Source organism: Polyodon spathula, chromosome 3 (genome assembly GCF_017654505.1).
Source record: "Polyodon spathula isolate WHYD16114869_AA chromosome 3, ASM1765450v1, whole genome shotgun sequence".
Taxonomy (NCBI): domain Eukaryota; kingdom Metazoa; phylum Chordata; class Actinopteri; order Acipenseriformes; family Polyodontidae; genus Polyodon; species Polyodon spathula.
Window position 1 is genome coordinate 9023064 of NC_054536.1, and position 23288 is coordinate 9046351.

General features: G+C 36.6%; 1 protein-coding gene across 6 annotated transcripts in view; it reads left to right on the top strand.

The window, feature by feature from the left end:
- The window catches only part of LOC121312582 (LIM zinc-binding domain-containing Nebulette), a 93504-nt gene that overhangs the window by 36146 nt on the left and 34070 nt on the right, over positions 1–23288 (top strand). For 2 of the 6 annotated variants that reach the window (XM_041244311.1, XM_041244317.1), the window contains exons 1-3: positions 18540–18713; positions 18800–18871; positions 22206–22310. In XM_041244311.1, coding sequence (XP_041100245.1) covers positions 18648–18713; positions 18800–18871; positions 22206–22310 — 243 coding nt within the window. In that variant the 5' untranslated portion in view covers positions 18540–18647. Of the gene's footprint in view, positions 1–782; positions 868–11391; positions 11500–14398; positions 14972–15010; positions 15167–18539; positions 18714–18799; positions 18872–22205; positions 22311–23288 lie in introns of those variants that run through there. The other 4 variants (XM_041244324.1, XM_041244329.1, XM_041244300.1 and 1 more) reach the window with 3 other exon arrangements.

The following is a 23288-nucleotide window of genomic DNA, read 5'->3' on the forward strand; positions in this document are numbered from 1 at the left end:
TGTCATCCATAACTTTCAATGCTGCAGTCACGGTACTGTGACTTGACCTAAAACCAGACTGCATATTTTTAAAAATTTTATTTGCATCCAAATAACGTTTCAATTGATTACTGATCAAAGATTCCAAAATTTTTGCCAAAATTTACAAATTGGAAATCGGCCTGTAATTACTTTAACACAAAATCTGGCTGAGCTAGTATTAGCACCTTGGATTCTGATTTCTTGAGGTTTCTGAGTCTAAGTAGGTTTGGGGCATGACAGGTGTTAGTTGCTCCATAGGGTTTTGCTAGGCTAGGATTCCATGATGTTAAGGTATACAGTGACTTGAGCTTATGTAACTGAATTTCTGAAGCAGACCATACATTTTTGTCTGGGTAGATTCCACTAGCCTGGCTGAATATTTGTGTCTATTTTAGTGATAATAAGTTATGAATGTAAAAAGCCCAGGTGGAAAACACCAGCAGGATTATTGTACATTTAAAGGGTTGATTAGATGATCCGTCACTCTTCAGATCATTAAAATAAATCCCATAAAGTAAATGTGGACAAGGCATCCCAGAAAATGAGAAACGCTGTTATCACTGTTAGTCTATACTGCACAACTAATCTATGAAAAATACACATTATCTTTGAAAATGAAACTATGATTTACTTTTTTTTATTATTTGGGTTTTAAAAATTACAGCAAAGGATTTGAATGACACTTGTTTTATCCAGTTTTTGAATGTTATCAAAAACACATTTATCTATAGTATGTGTTTTTGTTTATGTCTCTGTTTTAGACACTATCCAAAGCAATCTTTCACCACAGTGGCTGATACACCAGAGAACTTGCGCCTGAAACAGCAGAGTGAATTGCAAAGTCAGGTAAGGCTATCTTTTCTAACACAGGAGTGAAGCAGTTCAAAATAATTCAAACTTTTTATAGTTATTAGCCTTGCATTTAACTGCAACATGTCATAAAATGCATCAAGGTGAATGCCATTAATTCATTCTGGGGGGAGTAAAAGAAATTAAGGCAAGTCAATGCTGTGATTACTTTAAAGTGGAAGACAGACGTCACTCTGTATTGTAAAATTAAATTGTGACACCATACTGTGGGCCACAAGAAATGCATCGTTTTAAACCTAAATATTTGTATTTTTCAGGAAACACACTTTTTTGTGTGCTTACAGTTTTTTTTAAAGGGGTTACAGTCCCCAGACCAAGGTTAGTCTATTTTAGTTTTCATAATTATGACACATAATTATGACACATAATCTTATATTATACACAATATGAAAGCATTGAAACACATGGACTGCATGAACAGCCTTGCTTATTGCACTAGGAGCTGAAAATAATGTAGTGTAAAGGTCTGTACTGCAAGACGGTTCAGGTGCTAACAACGTGGTCTATAATAGCACATCTGCAGGAGTCAGCTTGAAAGCAGCTACACTCATATGACCGTGAGTAATGAGTTTTATTCTTAACCCTTCATCAATAATGCACTGTTTCCATGGAGTGCTCCTGGTTCACTATACAAGCTTTCAATTATATTTTCAGGACTACTTTTTTATTGTGTTAGAAGTTCAGTAATTAAGTTAAAAGAAACTTTCACAGCAGTAATCTAGTTCTTAAAAAAAAAAAAAAAAAAAAAAATTAAAAAACCTCCAAACTACTGTACTTTTATTGCGTTCTTCAATACTGTTAGATTACTTTCAAAATGGAAGAGGTCAGATGGACACAAATGAGTTACACTTTATGCAAGTGATTAGGGCTGCGTTTCTGAAATCCACTGTATAGTAAATTGTGTTTCCTGCTCTTGAGATTCATGTGACCTGACATAGATTTCTATTTATTGTTTTTTGTTAATTGATGTACATTTGTTATTAACACATTGGATTACTGTCCTCTCAACTGCACTTCCCTACAGTGGAGATGATCAGTGTGGCCATCTGGACAGACTGCTAAAAGCATCATGTGGTCAAACCGCAAACCAAAAACACAACAGGAATCTTCAGTGGGCATTTAAAAAAAAAAAAAAAAAAAAAAAAAAAAAAATAAACAAATACAGCCTGTTACTGAACAAACTAATATTACTCTACCATTATCCACGTTTACATTTTTATTCACTTTCCCTTTGTTTGTTTCCTCCCACATTTGCAAAAGTGGTATACAGTACTCCTGTTAAGTTGGTATCTATGGAAACAGTTTTTGTAAAATTCTATTGTACAAGGACAGGTTGTATTTAACCCTTCAAATCGTTCTTTTTGAAAGGATTAGAGCCTGCCATAGGCAAAATCAGCAATCTCCTAATGGAATATCAAACACATAATAACCATTAATAATCAAGGCAATGAGAACATTATTAAACACCTTCAATTATCACTAAAAACAAGCATGTGTATATTATACATGGGAATGTAATGCAGTGATACAACATGAACATACTTCAACATAGATAAACATGTATTATTAAAAAACAAGGAGCAAAAACTGTAGACTTCAAATACGACTGAAAATACAACCCAGGAAGCTCCAAGTTGTGCACCTGGTTGATTAATTGATCAATGATTGTTCATCAATAATGCACTAATCACTGGCATCACTGGTCATTCTTCGTTTTAAAGAATAAGGGGTTAGAAGTGGTGTGACTTCTACAACATTCTCACCGCCTCTTGCTAGGTGTTCTTCACATTTTTTTCTTTTGAAATGCTGGTGCTTGTAGATTTAGTGTACGTGATGGATGTTTATATTATCATCTTACTCTATCATGCACCATTGAACTCGATCATGTGCACCTCAGTCCTGTCCTGAACCTCCACTGTCATTTACTCCTGTGCATCTCTCGTATAAACTGGCCCAGGTTTAACACTTGTAATTACTCATGGCATTGGGTTATCTGTGATAGGAAATAACTATCACCACCTGTGATGCACAGTATGCATCTTATCTGAAAAGCTGTTACCATGAATGGACTGTGGAAAAACCTGCACTCTCGACAGCCTGTCTCGCCTCTTAATGTGAAAGAAACTATGGTTTGAAATGTGGCATTAAATGCTTTTTCCAGTGTTTTACAAAACCTTACTTGAGTGATAAAAATATCGGTTTAGTGGTTACATTGTCTGTGGCCTGTCAGCCTTATTATAATCAGATACTTTATGCTAATCTCAAAAATTGATACGGCTCCAACCATAGATTTCCTCAGATGGATTCATCACAAGACCCACCGACTGTGGTATTTCCTAACTGATTGATTTCAACACACGCGTCAGAGACATGCACACATGCTGGTATCTGTAAGATAATCCTGCCATTCCTATTCAGTTGCAAAATATAAATATATACATATTAAGACCATTTTACACCCAGTAATAGTTATTATGAAGGAATTACATTGGGGGAGTTTCCTTGTGTGGTTATTTACACGTGAAGTGGCGATGCGCGTGTAGGAGAACAGCTCAACATGATCAGGTTTGTGGACGAAAATAACAGCCACAGAAAGGGATAGGGGAAATCTGATTTACTTGTGAGCATGTCGTTAAACTTGGAAAACCCACTCTCATTTTCACATGGAAACCCGCATTTCACATGAAAACGTCCACTGCTCCCAATCCAGCCTAGGAAGCATGCATGGAAGGTTTTCTGGCACAAATCTCTATAATCCTTTGTCTCCATAGATTTTCAGCCATGGTGATCTGCAATAGCTGGGTTGGACAGTTTCATTATATACCTCTGGATTAATTATTTTCTTTTTTCTTTAATAAGTCATGTGATAAATTTGTTTTAAATATTATTCACTACTAACGACAACCAGACAAGAGGCATTTACAAATCACAGCTTTATTACATGAGCTTAACACTGTGCTTTAAACAGTTTCACTCAAACAAAATTTCATCTGATAACTGTGGATTTCTATGTGAGATTCTCTCATGTACCTGTTCTCTGTGCATGAAAACCACATTTTCCTGAGCTGTCTGCGTAAACAGCACAAGAATGCTATGCATGGCTAATTTGCGTATCAACCTCCTCTTTCCCCTTCATTTGCATGATGTTAGGTGAAAAGAAGGTCTTCTCGAGTAAAATAAATTGAGCCAATGGAAACCCGAAATGTACAGGGTCATTTTTCATTTGGCACGATAACAATGTCTCGAGAAAAATTAGAACATACATGGAAACTCTCCCATTGTCACCTATACAGTATACTCCATACAACGTTGGTACATCTTTAAATTGTAAATAATTCAGACCAAACTAATTATACACATCCACTTCTAATGTAAAACATAGAATGTGTGCATATTTTATTGAGGTACAATATCTTGTTTTTTGTTTTCACAGGAAAGCACAGAATTTAAATGCAGTTAGTACCACTGTGTTTGGAAGTCCTCATATATATTTACAGACGTCTTATACCAGTTTGCATAATTTTAGCATACTGCATATTTCTTTCTCAATTAAAAGATTAAGAAAGTAATTGACTTTAAAAGCCATAGGAAACAGCACACTGTTAAACTAATTTCTGTTGTATACTGCCATCAATAGGTTACAACATTGAAAATGTGCTCTTCCAGTTTACTGCTTGAACGTATGAAGTGAGTAGCAACCCTCCTGTACCGCACCGTATTTGTGCTTTCAAGCGTGGTTACAGAGCAATGTGGTGCAAGTACAACATAAGACCATTTGATCAGGAAAACAGACAGCTGTCAGCACCCCAGTCATCAAGGGCTTCCAAGTGTGTGCCCTGATTCCAGAGCCCTGCTGTGGGGCGAGTTGTCATTGTAGTAGTGGGGTGTCTTGCACTCAGTCATGTAGTAATGCCAGTAACCACAAGCAACCTTAATCTGGACAAAATGTGCCACTTTCAAATCAGAAGAGTTTTCAGACTAATTTAATTTTTCTTGTTTCATGTTTTCTCAAAGGTGCGATCAGGTATTATTTGATCCATTTCAGGGAATACTGCTTGTTTAGCAGGCGTTCTTATCCACATGTACAGTGTAATGTTGCTTCCATTACCCACATGGCACCAACAAGGACAAAAACAAGACATGCTATCCATCTCTGCATTTTTTTGTTAATATTTGGATACAGGACTTTTCATATTGTGCTTTTTGCTTAGCATTTGCAGACAATCCATTTTACATAGAGGGTTCTGATGTTTCCATTTTTTTTTTAAATGATATATATATATATATATATATATATATATATATATATATATATATATATATATATTATATATATATATAATTACCAACAACCAAAGCAAGGAATATTCATTTCTAAATGAATTCTTCATATTTCTCCTTATATGTCTATCTCTGTACACATGTTATAAACACACTATTTTGGTAAATAAGGACTGAGCTTGGCACAGAGCTTGGCTTGGCACAGCAACCTTTGATCCACCTCACCTGGTCTACTCATATTTATCCTTTCTGAAACAGTCTGAACAGCACCAGCTAGTAAAACAACAATAGGAGATGTTTTTGAGTTACAGGACAGTGATTTTCAGAGCCCCTTAATCTTTTTCTTTTATAAATGTTTATAAGAACTTAAGAACATTTTATGTTCTTAAGTTCTTATAAACATTTTAACATTTTAAATCTGTCATTTTAATGAATGTAGTTTCAAATGAATCAATATGAAAAGGAATGATGGCTCTCTGTTTGATTGATTAGTCAAATTAAACATGAAAGTTCAAGTACAATTATGATTCAAATGGTCTATTTTAGTCATAACTGCAATCAGCTGAATTTTCAGTCCTAGGCTTTATTGTGAAGACCCATTGTCAGTTCTTTGCTCTAACCCTTTCCATGTCTCAGCAGCGCTGTGATCCTGTTTACACTCTGAATAGTCAGTACTCTTCAAATGAAATTTCCCAGTCTGATTGAGTTTCCTAACTGAGGGGCCTGTTCTGCAATTTTAAATGAATAACTTGACTTCTTGTCTGGCGATGGCATCCAGGTTCTCTCCTGGCCTCAGGCCACCTTTTGTGACTGAACATTCAGTGTTAGCATGTGTGGGTGGACAAAACTATGAGCACAAAAACTCCAAAGCCTGTCTTTTCTAAATTCAACAAATGACAGCATCATGCGTGGAATGCTGATTGCACTCCTGACACCAGACGTTAAACATCATAACATAGGTATGAACTAATAACCTGAGTAACCAAACCCTACCAACCAGCCATTGTCGGAAGACCAACATATACTGTTTAATATACTGACACTTTGTGAATTTACAGTACAGAGCTATATGTATTGTCACCTGAACTATCTCCTGCTTGTTACTGTAAGGATAACATCTTTAGCTTGGGGTTACAAAGTGGGTGACATGACAAAAACATTTTATTTTTTTTTAAACAGGACTTCCTCTGGTTTCCCTTATCCCTAAGTCAAGACACTGATTAAATAATGAATTACTCTAAATATAATATACATTTAGGATTAAAGACGTTTAAATGTTTCAACCTTAACCCTTTGCGGTCCATTTATTCAGCGCTTGTGAGGCGTGTCAGGTCATGCCTTGATTTAGTCTTTTCAAATAACGAAGATAGAATAACTAAAACAGAGGTCAGAGAACCACTGGCAAACTCAGACCACAACATGGTCTCATTTGAAGTGTTTTTTAAATCCTCAAAAGTAAAGACTAAAGCTAAGGTTTACAATTTTAGAAAAGCAAACTATGAAGGCATGAAACAGAGACTAACAGAAGTAGATTGGAGTAAAATAGAGAAAACACCCACAGAAGAAGGATGGTTGTTCTTCAAAAACGTAGTACTAGAGGCGCAAAACAATTATATCCCTAAAGTAGACAAATCTAAATGTAAAACTAAATTGCCAAAATGGTTTAATAGATCAATTAAAAAAAATATTCAGCGAAAAAAGGCACTTTACAGAGCATTAAAAAAGGACCAAAAAGAAAGTACACAGAAAGAGTACACGGAACTGCAAATGCAAGTCAAAAAGGAAGTTAGAAAGGCCAAGAGAGAAATAGAAATGAACATTGCTAAGGGAGCTAAAACCAATTCCAAAATGTTTTTCCAATATTACAACAGCAAGAGAACATTCAAAGAGGAGATTAAATGTTTAAGAGATACAAATGGCAAAATCGTAGAGGAAGAAAAAAAAATAGCAAATATGTTAAATGATTACTTTTCACAAGTTTTTACAAAGGAAGATACTGACAACATGCCCCACATGTCATCCAGTTCCTATCCAGTTTTAAATAACTTTAGCATAACTGAGGCAGAAGTGTTAAAGGGACTAGGAGCTCTTAAAATAAACAAATCCCCTGGGCCGGATGAGATCCTCCCAGTAGTACTCAAAGAAATGAAAGAAGTAATTTACAAACCGCTAACCAAGATCATGCAGCAGTCTCTTGACACAGGGGTGGTACCGACAGACTGGAAAATTGCAAACGTAATACCGATCCACAAAAAGGGAAACAAAACTGAACCAGGTAACTACAGACCAGTAAGCCTGACTTCTATTATATGCAAACTTATGGAAACTATAATAAGATCCAAAATGGAAAATTACCTATATGGTAACAGGGTACTGGGAGACAGTCAACATGGTTTTAGGAAAGGGAGATCGTGTCTAACTAACTTGCTTGATTTTTTTGAGGATGCAACATCGATAATGGATAATTGCAAAGCATATGATATGGTTTATTTAGATTTCCAGAAAGCTTTTGACAAAGTCCCGCACAAAAGATTAATTCTCAAACTGAACGCAGTTGGGATTCAAGGAAACACATGTACATGGATTAGGGAGTGGTTAACATGTAGAAAACAGAAAGTACTGATTAGAGGAAAAACCTCAGAATGGAGTGTGGTAACCAGCGGTGTACCACAGGGATCAGTATTAGGTCCTCTGCTATTCCTAATCTACATTAATGATTTAGATTCTGGTATAGTAAGCAAACTTGTTAAATTTGCAGACGACACAAAAGTAGGAGGAGTGGCAAACACTGTTGCAGCAGCAAAGGTCATTCAAAATGATCTAGACAAGATTCAGAACTGGGCAGATACATGGCAAATGACATTTAATAGAGAAAAGTGTAAGGTACTGCACGCAGGAAATAAAAATGTACATTATAAATATCATATGGGAGATATTGAAATTGGAGAAGGAATCTATGAAAAAGACCTAGGAGTTTTGTTGACTCAGAAATGTCTTCATCTAGACAATGTGGGGAAGCTATAAAAAAGGCTAACAAGATACTCGGATACATTGTGAAAAGTGTTGAATTTAAATCAAGGGAAGTAATGTTAAAACTGTACAATGCACTTGTAAGACCTCATCTTGAATATTGTGTGCAGTTCTGGTCACCTCGCTATAAAAAAGATATTGCTGCTCTAGAAAGAGTGCAAAGAAGAGCGACCAGAATTATTCCGGGCTTAAAAGGCATGTCATATGCAGACAGGCTAAAAGAATTGAATCTGTTCAGTCTTGAACAAAGAAGACTACGTGGCGACCTAATTCAAGCATTCAAAATTCTAAAAGGTATTGACAGTGTGGACGCAAGGGACTTTTTCAGCCTGAAAAAAGAAACAAGGACCAGGGGTCACAAATGGAGTTTAGAAAAAGGGGCATTCAGAACAGAAAATAGGAGACACTTTTTTACACAGAGAATTGTGAGGGTGTGGAATCAACTCCCCAGTAATGTTGTTGAAGCTGACACCCTGGGATCCTTCAAGAAGCTGCTTGATGAGATTTTGGGATCAATAAGCTACTAACAACCATACGAGCAAGATGGGCCGAATGGCCTCCTCTCGTTTGTAAACTTTCTTATGTTCTTATGTTCTTAAGTTATTTTCCCAACTGCAAAACACGATTTTACATGCGCTGTTTATTTTACACATGCTGTTTAAAATATATATATATATATATATATTTTTTCAGAGCAAAACAGGTTCAAAAGGCACTGAATCGCAAAAATACACTCAGTACTGCATCTCCAACCAAGCCCCATCCCTTGTTCGCTGTATTTTTCACATACCTCTTTATAGACGTGCATACTGATAAATCCTCTCCTGATCACTTGTTTTATCACCAGACTCTTCAATAATGCGATCCAAGTCATTATTTTATTACTATAACATCTCAAAAAGCTCTGCAAATGTCAGTGATATTCTTTGAGCGCTGGATGCAGAAGCAGCTGACTCCTTTGTTTATGTTCGTGTTATCTATGTGGTGCATGGGGCTATCAGATACACCCCCCCCCCCCCCCCCCCCCCAATTCCGTTCGGCTCCTGTCGGTCTCACTTGGCCATTGAAAGGTTTTCTCTGCTTTTTCTGAGGAAAAAAACGACTAGAGACCTGTGCTTTACGTCTTTTTGATGACATCGGACTGGAAAGGGAAAATAGGACTGCAAAGGGTTGACATAATGGAAATTTTTTAAACCAATCAAAAAAGCCGTCATGAGAGGCCCTCCGTTAGAGTGTTGTTACTTTCTTATGATACAGCATTCATGTGGATGAGACAAACGCGTAAAACATTTGTTTTATAAGGATAAATAGTGAATAAATAACCCTACACTACCAATCCTGCTGTAGAAACACTACAACTGACTCTATACACTTGAGACAGAGTATCACAGGATCCCACTTAACCTACCATTCTTCACAAGGCTTTCAGTTTACCTTCCATGGAGTTGCATTACCAGTTTTTCAGAATTCCTTTTGTAGTTGTTCATTCATTGTCGTTTGGAATTCAGTGACTGGGCTGTTTTGTTGTTTTTGGTAATGATACTTTAAAAACAAAGCTTTGTTTAGTTTTCTGTACTGTATATCAGAGGTGAATTAGGATAAGGAGGTGTCGTGGAGCATTTATTCAAGAAGTTATTAACTACACCTGTCATTCATGGATGATTCCAAGCATTATATGAAACCTTTACGCAAAAATTATTTATATTTTATATCACTGTGGCAGGGCAGGGCCCTATCTGTAAATATTGTTTTGTGGTGTTTTGGTGGTGGTTGGCAGGGATGGGGTTAATTTCCTATCCCTGCCAAAATACATGTGAGAATGTGGCTGGAGCTGATTGAATAATTGATAATTAGGCTCCAACCACATGGTATAAAAAAGAGAGAAAATCCTTTGTTGGGTGGAGGGAATTTGGGAGTGAAAAATAGTTTTGTTATGCTGTGTTCTGGAGCCGATTCAGTGAAGGCCCTGCCCAGCCTGAACAGTTCTGTTTAAAACTTTTGTTTTAGCCCTTGAGCTGGTTATTTTTGTTTCTGATTATTGTGCTTGTGTTGTGTTTTTGTTAAACCTTTTATTTTGCTCTGTGAGCAGTGTTTTGTTCAACTTTGATTTATTTTGGTTGATTAAACTGCACAGCCGCACTTACACTGCAGCTTCGTTGTCTCTGAGTCTCCTTGCCTGCTGATACCACCTGGGCCCGCAACGCTATCCTGTCACAATCACATTCTCACAAGTAATTCATATCGGGTCAAAACTGTTTGTATGTGGTGTACTACTGAGAATTTGTTTTTTGCAAGTCAGGCTAGGCACATATAAGTACAAAAATTCTAATGAAAGCAATGCCACATCTTTCCTAACAAGAGCACAATGTGTGTATGTTTTTTTTGTTTTTAGATTAGGACTAGTGGAAAATAAACCCATACAAAATGTAGCTATTTTTTATCTACATATAAAGCCGTGGCTAAAAGTTTTACATCACCCTATAGAATAACTAATTTTAAAATGGGGGTTGTAATAATCTAAAGCTTCAAACTTGGTAATTTACAATAATACGCTGCAGGCCCATTCTTTCACTGTGCATTCTGCTTTAAAATAAGTTTTTAGGAACCAGCTGGACATGCATTAACTTCAGTCAATTTGCACACAGCTGTGCAGTACAAAATCCAGATGGAAGCTTTAAATGTCTTTTATTTGACCTGTTTTAAATTAGCCTTTGATTTCACTTAAACATGTGCATATCCATTAAACTGAGTTTGGCTGTGATTACTGTACATTCCAGGGTAACACAAAGCACCTTGTCTGATTTGGTGTATTAAATGGTATTACGTGTTTTGTATTAATTAAACATTAAGACTGTTTTAAAGAAATCAAAACCAGTCTATTAATATTTCCTGAGTATCACATGTAATTCAGTGCATCACATTAAACATATTTAAGCTTTGTAAAAAAGCCAGGTGTTTACTGCTGTCTTTTCATTCTTTTATTTATTTATTTATTTAGTTAGAAAACCTGTTAATTTTGCAAATCTAGACTCACACGGCTGATTAATCTAATTCTCATAAACACCCAAAGTAGGTTTGCTTCTCGGTTTGGTAACATTAGAGACCGGAGTGATCGCATTGAAAACATAGCCCTACATTTCATGTGACTCTCTTCATGCGAACAGTTTCTGCATTTTCTTTTCTTTTAAGGTGAAGTACAAAAAAGACTTTGAAGAAAGCAAAGGCAGAGGCTTCAGCATTGTGACGGACACACCTGAATTACAAAGACTGAGGAAGACACAAGAACAAATCAGTAACGTATGCAGCAGCTTGTGGTTCATGTAGTGTATGCTGGAATAGAGACGGCTGTGTTTAGCAATGTTAGACCATGTTGAATAGAATGAATAGCTTGAGTGAGGGTTGAGTGATTTGACTGAATGATGTGCACAGTACAGGAATGGAAGTAAGACTCCCATTGCATAGCAGTCTGATCTGTTTCTGGGGCCCGTTTGATAAAAGCGATTTGTGAGGAATCGCAGTAGCAGACTGTCACAAAGATGGCCGTAGTGGGGGACGTCAGACCAGAAACAGGAACCCGGAAATAAACGACAGAGAGGTGGAGTTGGGTGGAGCTGAACGCTTGCTTGCGCTCAGCATTTAATGAATTAACAGACCAGTAAATATAAAGGTTGTAACAAACAAAAAACACAGGACACGGCACTGGTAGCCAAAATAAACAGACAAACAAAATGGACTAACACTAAACAAAACACAGTGAGCTTCTATTTTACTTATTACTATTAGTATTATTACCTCTGTCTCCAATCCCGTTCTCCACTCACCGAACACACAACCCCGAGAGAGTGAAAACATGCAGCTTTTATGTAGCTGTACCGAGACTCAATTGCTAATCAATCATTCAGTTGGAGTCGCGGTACAACTGCACGTGAATTAATAAAGTGCAATTCCCTGTGCTCACATATTATTACATTTTACTTGCATGTGAAGTGCTGTGCAATCCTCGTGCCTAAGTACAAATATACATTTTAAACACTCGTGTTACACAGACCCGTTTGTATCCCATGTACCAATGACTGTACACCAACATTAACACACAACATATAACACAAAATACACACAGGGACGGGAACTTTGCCACACAGACACATCGCATGTTGCAAAATGCATTTCATAAAACTTTCGTAGGGCTGCGATGTAGCAGGTTTTCCCCTGAAACCTGCAAGTGCTAGAGGGCAGCCACAAGTACTGCTTTTCATCGCAAATAGTTTTAGTAGATGACAAGATGGCCCTCATACTACTAGCTTGCTGTCGATATTGCAGAGAGATAAGAAGGGAAAGAATATTTAGGGACCAAGCAAATCCTCTTGATGCATATATGGATGTAGAATTAATATCCAAGTATCGATTGCCAAGAGCGGAAATAATGAATATATGTTTATTGGATAATGAACTAAGAAACCACTACCCGTATCATTGCAAGTCTTGACTGCTCTAAGATTATATGCAAGAGGTAGTTTTCAAGAAGTAATTGTCGACTGCCATGGCTTAACTAAGGCTACTGTTTCTTTATGTGTATTTAAAGGCACTAAAGCTTTGTGTAATCACATTGATGAATGCATACGCTTTCCTGAATAAACTAACAGAAAGAACATAGTGGCTGACTTCTTCCGTTCATGTGGTCTGCCAAGAGTACTTGGAGCCGTAGATGGATCACAAATACCAACCCTGTCCCCTGCTGAGAATGAGCACCTGTACGTGTGCAGGAAAGCTTTCCATTCCATCAATATCCAAGTAATCTCAGTTGCTGTCTAGAGATAATAACACATCCAGTGTCTCACTGTAATAAACATTCACGTATTTATGTAAATATTCTGTCCATCCTTTTTCAGTTTAGATGCCGCTTTAGTATTTTTGATATGCTTAAATGAGTGAAGCAAAGCAAACAACACCAAACAAGTAATAATAATAATAATGCATGCCCCTTAGAATGCCAAGAATAGGTATTTCTGTGTATTGTAATAGCTAACAAAGACATGCTTACTTACTCCAAAACTGAGTCGTCATACATACTAGGGGGCGCTCCGCTTTCTTCTGTCATTCGGCGCATGTCCATTCCACCCTCAATACCAGAAACAGCTACTTCTCCCATTGTGTTTAGTACCAGATTTTCCTCCTCATAGAGGTCTTTTGGTATTCCACCTCCCCCTGTCTTTTTCATCTCTGTTCTCCTTTTGCTTCTTTCACTTTTGTTCTGCTTGAAAGGTCTATCCATTTTCTTCGAACATCGGCGGCTGTTCTCATCCCAACCCCAAATGCATTAGCTTCATCTGTGATCATCTGCCACTTTTTTTCTTTTCGTAGTTAGAGTTCCTGTAAACTTGCCGAATAGTACATTTTTAATCTGACCTACAAGGTCAATAATTGTTGTTATTTCCTCCTTCGAAAAGTTAGTTAGCACACTTGCTACTACAACCGCTATTCTTTATGAAACGGGCCCCAGATTTTGCTACGAGTTTAATAAGACGTACCTGAGCTTGTAACCTATACAACTGGGCTAAATAAGCACATTAAAACCTGGAATGGGTGAAACTGCTGAGCACTATGAGTCTTATTTCCATCTCTGCAGTAGCATGAAAGTAAGTTAAGGGTGCACATTTTTTTTTATTTTTGTTCAAATTTCACACACACACACACACACACACACATACACACATTTTATTACAGGTTTACATCCATAATTAAACTATACCCCTGTATTGTTGCTTAGTATTCACAAGTTTTCTTATGTTATTTTCTGGACCTTTTTACAGCTGCAGGTTTACAGCAATTCTTGCTCAGTTATTTTATATTTTATGTCGTTTGACAGATAATCACAACTAGGGATGCCATTTGTCGCCATTATACAAGGGTTTTCAAGACAAGTAATTTTTTTTACTCACCGATAAACCACAAATGAATTGATTTTAATCGTGTGAACTTCTTCATTAAAAATATTTATTTGTTTATGTTCTGCGTGCAGTGATTCAATCAGGAGAGTATTGTAACAATATGGGTTAAAATCATACTGCCTGAAAATGTATGTGGTAAAAATATAAATATTGTGCAATTCCCTGGGTTTAAAGCCCACTTTTATTTGTTTAGTTTATTACATATTGTTTAAAATGTAAAATAGTTTAAAAAAAAAGTCAAAATAATTTAGCAGTGCGCATTGAATACAAGGGCTTTAAGGCAGCCACTGGATTTTTAAGTGGCGCATTTAAATATTTTGTAAAGGTAATTGTACACACTTTTGACAGTGCATTCACTCATTCTCTCAAATCAGGACTACAACTCTGATCAAAACTGCCACAGTGGTCCCATAACAACCTGAAACAAATGACATTCTATTGCATTCATTGGTTTCATTGGTTTCCTGAGGCAGACTCTAGCAGTACCTATTTAAACAGCTATCCTGTGCCTTTAACAGTGTTACATGGACTCATTGACCTTTGTGCTTAACATGCTTTCATTCTGTGATTCTCTCTATATATTTAGCTCTATTGCTATTTTCACAATTAAACCTCTTTATTTGCTGCCACAACATTTGAATACGCGGGTCTGAAATACAGTACATTTCAGGTTTCCGGTAGGTATTTTATCACTTACCATTATAAACAGTTATGGTTTATTGTAAAGTTAAAAAATAAGGTACTTCTGTTTTGGTAAGGGAGAACATTTTTGAATCCCAACACAACAATTTAAGGAGATCAGTGATTTCTCAAACAACAAGGTAAGCAATATGATTCCATACTAAGTTTTTATCATTTTTTAATTATTTTTGTTATAACACATGTTTTGTGCATTTTTCTGTTAACAGTGTTCTAATTGTGTCTCTTCTTAGTTTGTCACTGTGGAATTTGTGACATCGAGGAGATGTTGAAGTAGATTAAGAGCATTGCAGTGAAGTTTCAGACTGGTGTGCAAGGTGAGTGAATGAAATTACATCAGTCTGTGCATTTACAGTAATATCAAACTGCAGCTGAAAATGTGAATTCATTCTGAGGTCAACTGTTAGAGCAGCTCCTATTATTTTAAAGCTAATCCCACACTTGACAAGACTGTCAGAAAAGTAATTATCACCAAATTCTTCAAGTGAAGGTTTTGTACAGTAGTGTCAATTTTAGCATCTATCACTATGGCTTTAAGTGAAGTGAATGTCACAGATGATAAAACGTATTCTGGTTATTGTGGTTGCATGTGTGCCTCACGGTTTTCAGTGCTTGAAACTGCATTGGTTTATTATGTGCGACAAATATGATTTTGTTTAGAGGTGCGTTCTCAGTAATAATAATTTGTATTATCTTCTGACACCGCTGTATAGTCAGATTACAATACACAGTTGTATTGTAGTGATTCGTAGAGGCATGCCAACAATTTTTTTTCAGACAGCATTTTAGTTTTTTTGACACCTGAAGAGTAAAATGTGCCATCCACCTTTTTGACAAATAACTATCGTCTCTTGTAAGCTGAATCGTGCATTTTTTCATGATAAAATTATAAAACTGCTTGTAAACCCCAATTTGGAGGTTTGCATACCAAGCTCAATGCACTAGGCTAAACAGGCCTGACATCAAAACTATTCAAAAAGATTTGCATTCACGAGCAAGAACACGTTAAAAAGGGACTGAACACAGAATTGCATGTAAATTAGGCTACATTCGCAAAGGTGTTTACGCCAAATTGTCTGTAAGTAGAAAACATCAGTACAATTCTAAAACAAATAAAATACAGCTGAAGACTTCTTTACAAGTCCTTTAACTGTCTGAGTTGTTTATTTCTGGTTAGCTATTTTTATTGTTTGCGCTTTACCTTTCTGAAAAAACTGTGCCAATGACAAACAGTTCTGTAGAGTTACAAGATGTATTCACACTTCATGAAAATGTTATCTTAACTGTTGTATTGTATCATTTTGCACAATAATTATTTTAACATAAGTACAGGTAAACTTAATTTTGAAAAGCCACTACTGTAATCTTCCTAAAACTACCAATAAAGCATGGTAATAACATTTTTGCAAGAAAAATTGTCTTTTGGGCCTGGTTTGCCAAATATCTTTGTTGCAGACATCAAAAGATATTAACAGAGGTATTATTGTTTTTGTTAAAATATATATGTTAACATAGACCATATTTGTGCTTATGGTAATATACATCTTGTAATGTCTACCAGTGTCTCAGTGGTTAGTGTTATTTAAAACACTTGAAACTGAAATTCACATAAAATCTTGCCTACTCTTAAATACCGTCCTAATAACTAGGATGTTTGAGGGAGTCATGATGAATCATTCGTGTGAATACACAGCACAGCAATTTTTTTTAGTAATGAATATATATATATATATATATATATATATATATATATATATATATATATATATATATATATATACACATACTGTGTTTTGTTGGATGGTGAGTCATTGCAGACTCTTTAAAAACAAAATATGACTGTATTAACAAGAATTTTCTGTGTGTCCAGTTCTTAGACCTAGTAGGAGTCAGACTGCAGAGTTGATAGCCAAAAACTACATTTTTCAGCAGTCATACCAGCAGTAAACTTACAGTTATATACAAAAAGAATGCATGTTTTCCGAATCTCATTTGCTAGTTTATTTGATACGTGTCCATTCTGCAAACTTTCTGAATCAGCTGGAGCTATAGCTAAGACTTTGGGAAAGTGTATTGAAGTAACACAACGCTGCTATAATTGTGAGTAGATCCCTTCAATAGTTGGAAATGAGAACAATGTCGTCTTGGTTTTCTTTTCCCTGCAACCACTTACATAGCACAGACATATTTTAATTAATCAATTAATTAATTAATTAATTAATTTTCTTTATTATTTAATGCAACATTAATTATAATAATACATAATAATACAACATGTGAAGGAAACGTGTACAGTGTGAAAGATGTCTACTACACAAAATGAAAGCAGGTACAAGTTCCTTCCTTATGGAAAGTTAGTCAGACCATGTTTGTCACACAGACTAGTGTGTTTCCACGCAGAGGTAATATAGCTTACACAGCGCTTCATTGGGCATTCACCAGTACATCTGACAGTACACGCAGAAGTCAAGTTTTTTTGGCTCAGAAGAGATGCTAATTACGTTTGACAATAATATTGCTTTATTACCTCACAGGTATTATAATAAGGAATTAGTTTTTTGAATAATTCCCTTGATATTGATGTATAATGTTGTGCTAGAAACATCACATAACCTAACTCCCTCCGTTCTGTCCATTACATGGTTAACTGAACAAAGGTAGACAGATGGTAGCTTAATTTAGCAAATGTTGTTTGGTGCCCTGTCCTGCTGACACATAATACTAATGCTTTGTGCGTGTGTTTTACTATTCTGTCTCCTAATTAGTCAGTGTGTCCACTGCAGTTGATTAAGAACATAAGAACATAAAAATGTTTTAAAAAGAGAGGAGGCCATTCGGCCCATCTTGTTGTTAGTAACTTTTTGATCCCAGAATCTCATCAAGCAGCTTCTTGAAGGATCCCAGGGTGTCAGCTTCAACAACATTACTGGGGAGTTTGTTTCAGACCCTCACAATTCTCTGTGTAAAAAAAAGTGGCTGCTATTTTCTGTTCTGAATGCCCCTTTATCTAATCTCCATTTGTGACCCCTGGTCCTTGTTTCTGTTTTCAGGTCGAAAAAGTCCCTTGGGTCGACATTGTCAGTACCTTTTAGAATTTTGAATGCTTAAATTAGATCGCTGCGTAGTTTTCTGTGTTCAAGACTAAATAGATTGAATTCTTTTAGCCTGTCTGCATATGCCTTTTAAACCCAGAATAATTCTGGTCACTCTTCTTTGCACTCTTACAGCAGCAATATTCTTTTTGTAGCGAGGTGACCAGAACTGGATACAATATTCTAGATGAGGTCTTACTAATGCATTGTACAGTTTTAACATTACTTCCCTTGACCAATTCTTAATAAGGAAAACAAATAATTAAATGGATAATGTGTGGCTTGCTTAGGGTTTTTTTTCTGTGTGGCACCTTGAATACCAGTTAACATTTTATTTAACAAGTAGAATTTATCAAAAATATATATGAACCTAAGTAGTTAACAGATGAATTTGGAGAAATTTTCTTGGAATATTATTTGGACAAAGCCATATGACATTTGAAATGCTGTGTTCTGAGTTGGGTGGCTGGTGTTGTGTGGAGGTCTGCAATGCTTCTCTCTTCACTCATGGTAAATTGCTAAGATAAAATCCATCAAGTAGTTTCTAAATTAGGAAGGCAGATAAGGAAATCTTGACCACCACATTCCCTGAGAACAGAATCACACAGTCCCAGTACTGCCGTGGAGCCCCTGAGCAGTTACAACAGAACTCTCCCTGTTTATTCTGTTCTATAAAGAAAAGGTTTTGTTTTCTTGTCTAGAAATTATGAGGCTGCATGTAACTCAGGACCTGGGAGAAGAGGAGCGTGTGGAAGAAGTGGGGGTGGAGGAGGTGAGCTCATTTTTGGAGGGAGGTGGTGTCTTTCTGATGACCTTCATTGGAATAATGTTGAATGGCTTTTCATTTTGCTTCTTCAGGCATTCAATAAGCCCATTGTTAAAGACAGGAACTTGGAGTTCGCCACGAAGTGTAGCGCGTTGATAAGTGATGTAAGTAAATGTATGTGCTTGTTTGCTGTGACTAGACATGACAGAACTAATTTGCATTTTTTACAGGTGTTAAGTGCAAATTTAAGACCTATCTTAAATAAAACCGTATTGGTTTTAGTGACAGGCATTTTGATTAATCTTTTGGTTCACAGCCCTTAATCTGTGGTGAGGAAAATCCTATTAAAATTCCCATTTGCCCTGTAGATGAAAGGCATGGAGTCTGTCTTAAGTATTGGGGGAAAAATGTGTCTTGTTAAGGTGCTTTACATTTCTTCTATTTTTTATTTTTTTGTCAGAGAAAGAGCACTGTGACTGGATTTGGGAATTAAACAATAAAAGTAAAGCAAATCAATTATTGAGTTGTTTAAAAATGGTTAAATCTATACACTATTATACTACATATTCAAGTCACATTAAGCTAATTCTGTCCATTCTGACTAGCAGTATGAAGAGCTTGTTATAAGGCCGTCACAACCTCACTCCCACATCCTTTTAACCAGACGCTTCTATAAGAATGCACTCAACAGAGATTATATAAGCACAGTCGTTGTGGCCCCAACATTTGACTCTATTATTTTATTAATATAGGGATGTAGTGGAGGTGACTGGATGTGTCTGCCTATGTATCTAAAGAACAACGTTTTAAATTGTGATGACACTTGCTAGAGTCTTGCAAAATTTTGGGTATTATCAAATTCTAGGGCTACATATATGGGAGGATCCTACAGTATCAGTCTGCCATACATCCAGAGAAGCTGTTGTTCAGTTGTCATGAAACTTGGTTTGGACACTCTTTGGCACATGGATGTAGTGTACTGTAGGACATGGTGATTTACTTTTTCATGGTACCGATTGCTATAATATTTCATTTGCAGTCATGGCGGGGGGACATATGTTACGTTTACGCAGTAAGACACACCAAGATCTGCTTTGTTATGAAAATGACTCGACTTTGCTTCAAATTCATATCACTGCAAAGCACACCTTGACGTGTCTTTGTGTGATTATAAAGTAAACCATTCCAGAAGAAATGTGTTGATAGGAAACAAAAGCATACTAATAAGGCTAAACAGATCCAACTAGTCTGCTGTTGTCTAACAACAGCACTGCTTGGAATCGTTTTGAGCCAATCAGAGAGCTCTCTACACCCAAGATTTTTATAATCCTGTTCAATGTTGCATTTTAGAACACTGTACATGCAGATATTTCTCACTCTATTTCCTATAATGGTATTCCAAGTTAATAGTTTTGCTGTGATGTGGTCTTAATGAGACTCATGATAAAATCTGAGGAATCTCTGCTAGCCTGCTGTACAGATTGTGGCCACAGCACAGCAACCTCCTGTGTACCTGTCTCCTGAATGCCTCATTAGAGACTTTCACAAGTGAAACTACTCGTTTCATGTAATGCAATCTCAAAGCAATACATGTTTATTAAAGCTACTTAAGGCTAGAGGTACAAATGTTAAGAGGAACAAACATTTGATCGTTTTAAAAATCGTTAGCCCTTCTGGGTAGGGCCCAATTTCCATGTAACGAGGGAGGGACAAAGTAAAAGTGTAAAGAATATTGACACCAGATTGCATGCCCAGTGATTTAGAAACGATTCCCGTAGCATGCTTTTTATTGGGGTGTGTGCGCATTTTTGTTTGTTTGCCTGCATGGTTGTTGCATCTTTGAAGAACACCAGTCCTCCAGAGGCAAATTAGCAGGCAGGCTAGTGTTCATAGAAGTGATCCAAGTGTTTCAAATATACCCTGATGTGTCATCTACCACTTCTCTATCGGTTCAAAAGTTTGACCCCACTGTCCTTGGAAATGTCCAGGAGAAGCACATACAGTGCCATCCTGGTTATCGGCCCAATTACAGAGTGCGCAGTGTGCAGGAGTACACACCAATGAGGCCCGTGTTTTTTTTTTTTTTTTTTTTTTATTTATCCATATGGGTGGCTGTTTTGAATATTGTATCTCGTTTTGTACATACAGTATGTCACTGCTCACTGGTACAGTACTTTATTAATGCTTGCAACCTAGAGTGCTTCTACTTGGTTTTGTCTGTACACTGTTATTTTTCAAGCATACCTGTGCTTGCTTACTGTCAGTTCAGAAAATACTGATTTTGGGTTGTCTGACTTAATTGGCACAACACAGGTGCCACAATTGACAACTTCTTGTTTTAAAAACCCATTTCATGTCAATTACTTTGAACCGTGTGTCAATTTTTTCAGCTTCTTGGCATTTTTTTGTGCTGGTTTAAGAGTAGCTGCAGTGCAAACAGAAGCTTGCACAGCAAACACTTAACCCATCAAAATGATCCAGTAAAATCGGTCATGGCTTCAAAGAGGACAGTTTTGATACAGACCCAAAATGAACACGGCAACTTCAAAAGTTATTTTTACCTTTAAGTAGTATCAGAGCCCAGGATTATCTTTGTCATCTTTAGATTGCATTTGTAGTTGGTCTGATCCTGTCACAAGTTAAATTAATTTGGGGTTTTTAGTTTAGACCCATTGGATATAGTCCACATCATATAACCACCACGCATCTTTCCCAGTACAAAGCACACAGCATGGGAGTGCAGGGTGAATCATTTAAGCATGGCGAACCCTTTCGTGCTGAATTGCCTGTCTTGTTTGCAGGCTCTCAGCGGGCACTGTATTGGCTTGTGCTCTTCCATGTGATAGGGATGGAAATTGTTTTGGGAGAGTTTACCCCCAACATGCTTCAGTAACCCCTGCTGGTCAAGTTGGGCCTCAACAACAACCCTGCCAAGCTGGGCCTCAACAACAGGGTTCAGTAGCTTGGTGACATTCGTTCAGGAAAGGGAAGTGACTTGAAAGGAAGACCCTATTTTCCTCCACCTTCAGATATTGGCATATCAACAGAGATCTGATGTATTTATCTGATGTGTTCAGTTATGCTGCATGTTGAACATGCTTATGTCTTGCACATAAAATTGTTCTGTATCATATTGTTTGTTGTTTGTTTGTTTTTTTTTCTTGTACTTTGAGTTGTCATCTGTCTTTTTTTGTGAACAGGAACTACAGTACATGAGAAAGTTTTCTTGGTCTGGACCATGTTGTAAAAACAACTTTCCCGCCATGTTAAAGCAACTCATGGTTAGCAGGAGAGGCTGGCTAATTCACCAGCCTCTCATTTCTTTTTCTTCTGTGCTTGAATCAGGTCTGAAGTGAACTGAATTCAGAAAAGTTCCAATATAAAGAAAACATTGAAAAAAATAACCATTCCGGAAATAGGTTTTGATTTAAGTTTCTATCATGTAACAATTTAGAATTCAGAATTTTGATGAACGAGTTCTCTTTTTCATTCTTGTAGGTGAAGTATAAGGAAGAATATGAAAAGTCTAAGGGCAGGTGCAGTTTCGGTCCAGACACTCCTCAGTTTCAGCATGTGAAAAATCTTGGTGCTTTCATTTCTGAGGTAAGGCGTGGTTGTATCTGATTGTTAAAGCCTTTTTTTAAAGTATATGTTAACTGTGACAAGTGCCAGTTAATGAGCCATTATGAAACTATACCTTTGTTTACTAATACTTAGTCTGAATAGTTTTTTTCCCCTCTATTTACAGCATGGCATATGCTCTTGATCATCTGTATTTAGCAGGTATGAACTGTGGTCTAATACATGCTGTGGGCAGCATCTTGACTTATTAACATACATTATGTAAGGTGGAAAAGAGCCAACATTATGACATTAGTCATGATGACGTTGGCTTAAAATGAATAGACATAACACATACTGTACTCTTTAAGAAATAAGATCAGTGTTCGATACTGTGAAAATAAGGGAAGAAGTATATAAGCAGAGAACACTTGCTTGTTAATTAATTTGTATTAATGCTGAATCAGATGTGTCAGATATGCAGGCTAATCACATATTTGTATTAAAGCTGCAAAGCCCCACAATCAAGCTCAGTTGTGTTCAGAATAATGCTGTTCCAGTTTGTGTACATCACCAATAGTTTGAGCTTCAGACAGACATCTTTTTAATACAGTCATTTAAACTAAGCAGATAGAAGCAGGAGCTTGGCAATGACCTGTGCAAGCTTTGTTGTGAAGGTACAGGTAATTGTGAATGAAAAAATGAAATGAAAAAAGAGAATGTGTTTTTTCCACTTGCTTTTTTTTTTTTTTTTTTTTTTTTTAAGCTTCGATAATGTTTTCCTGGAAATGTCTATTTTCTCTCAGCTCCTTAGTGATTATATAAGAAGACCATATGAAACCTTAAAGCTCATTTATAAATCTCTCAAGTACAATGAACGGGGTACTTACAAACTTAAAACATATTTACTTTTTGGCTCTCATGTACTCATGTTCTGTGTTTACCAGACAACCATAATTGTCATAGCATATGTGCTGGCTGACCTTTAATCAATGACTCCGCTTGACATTGCTGTGCTAT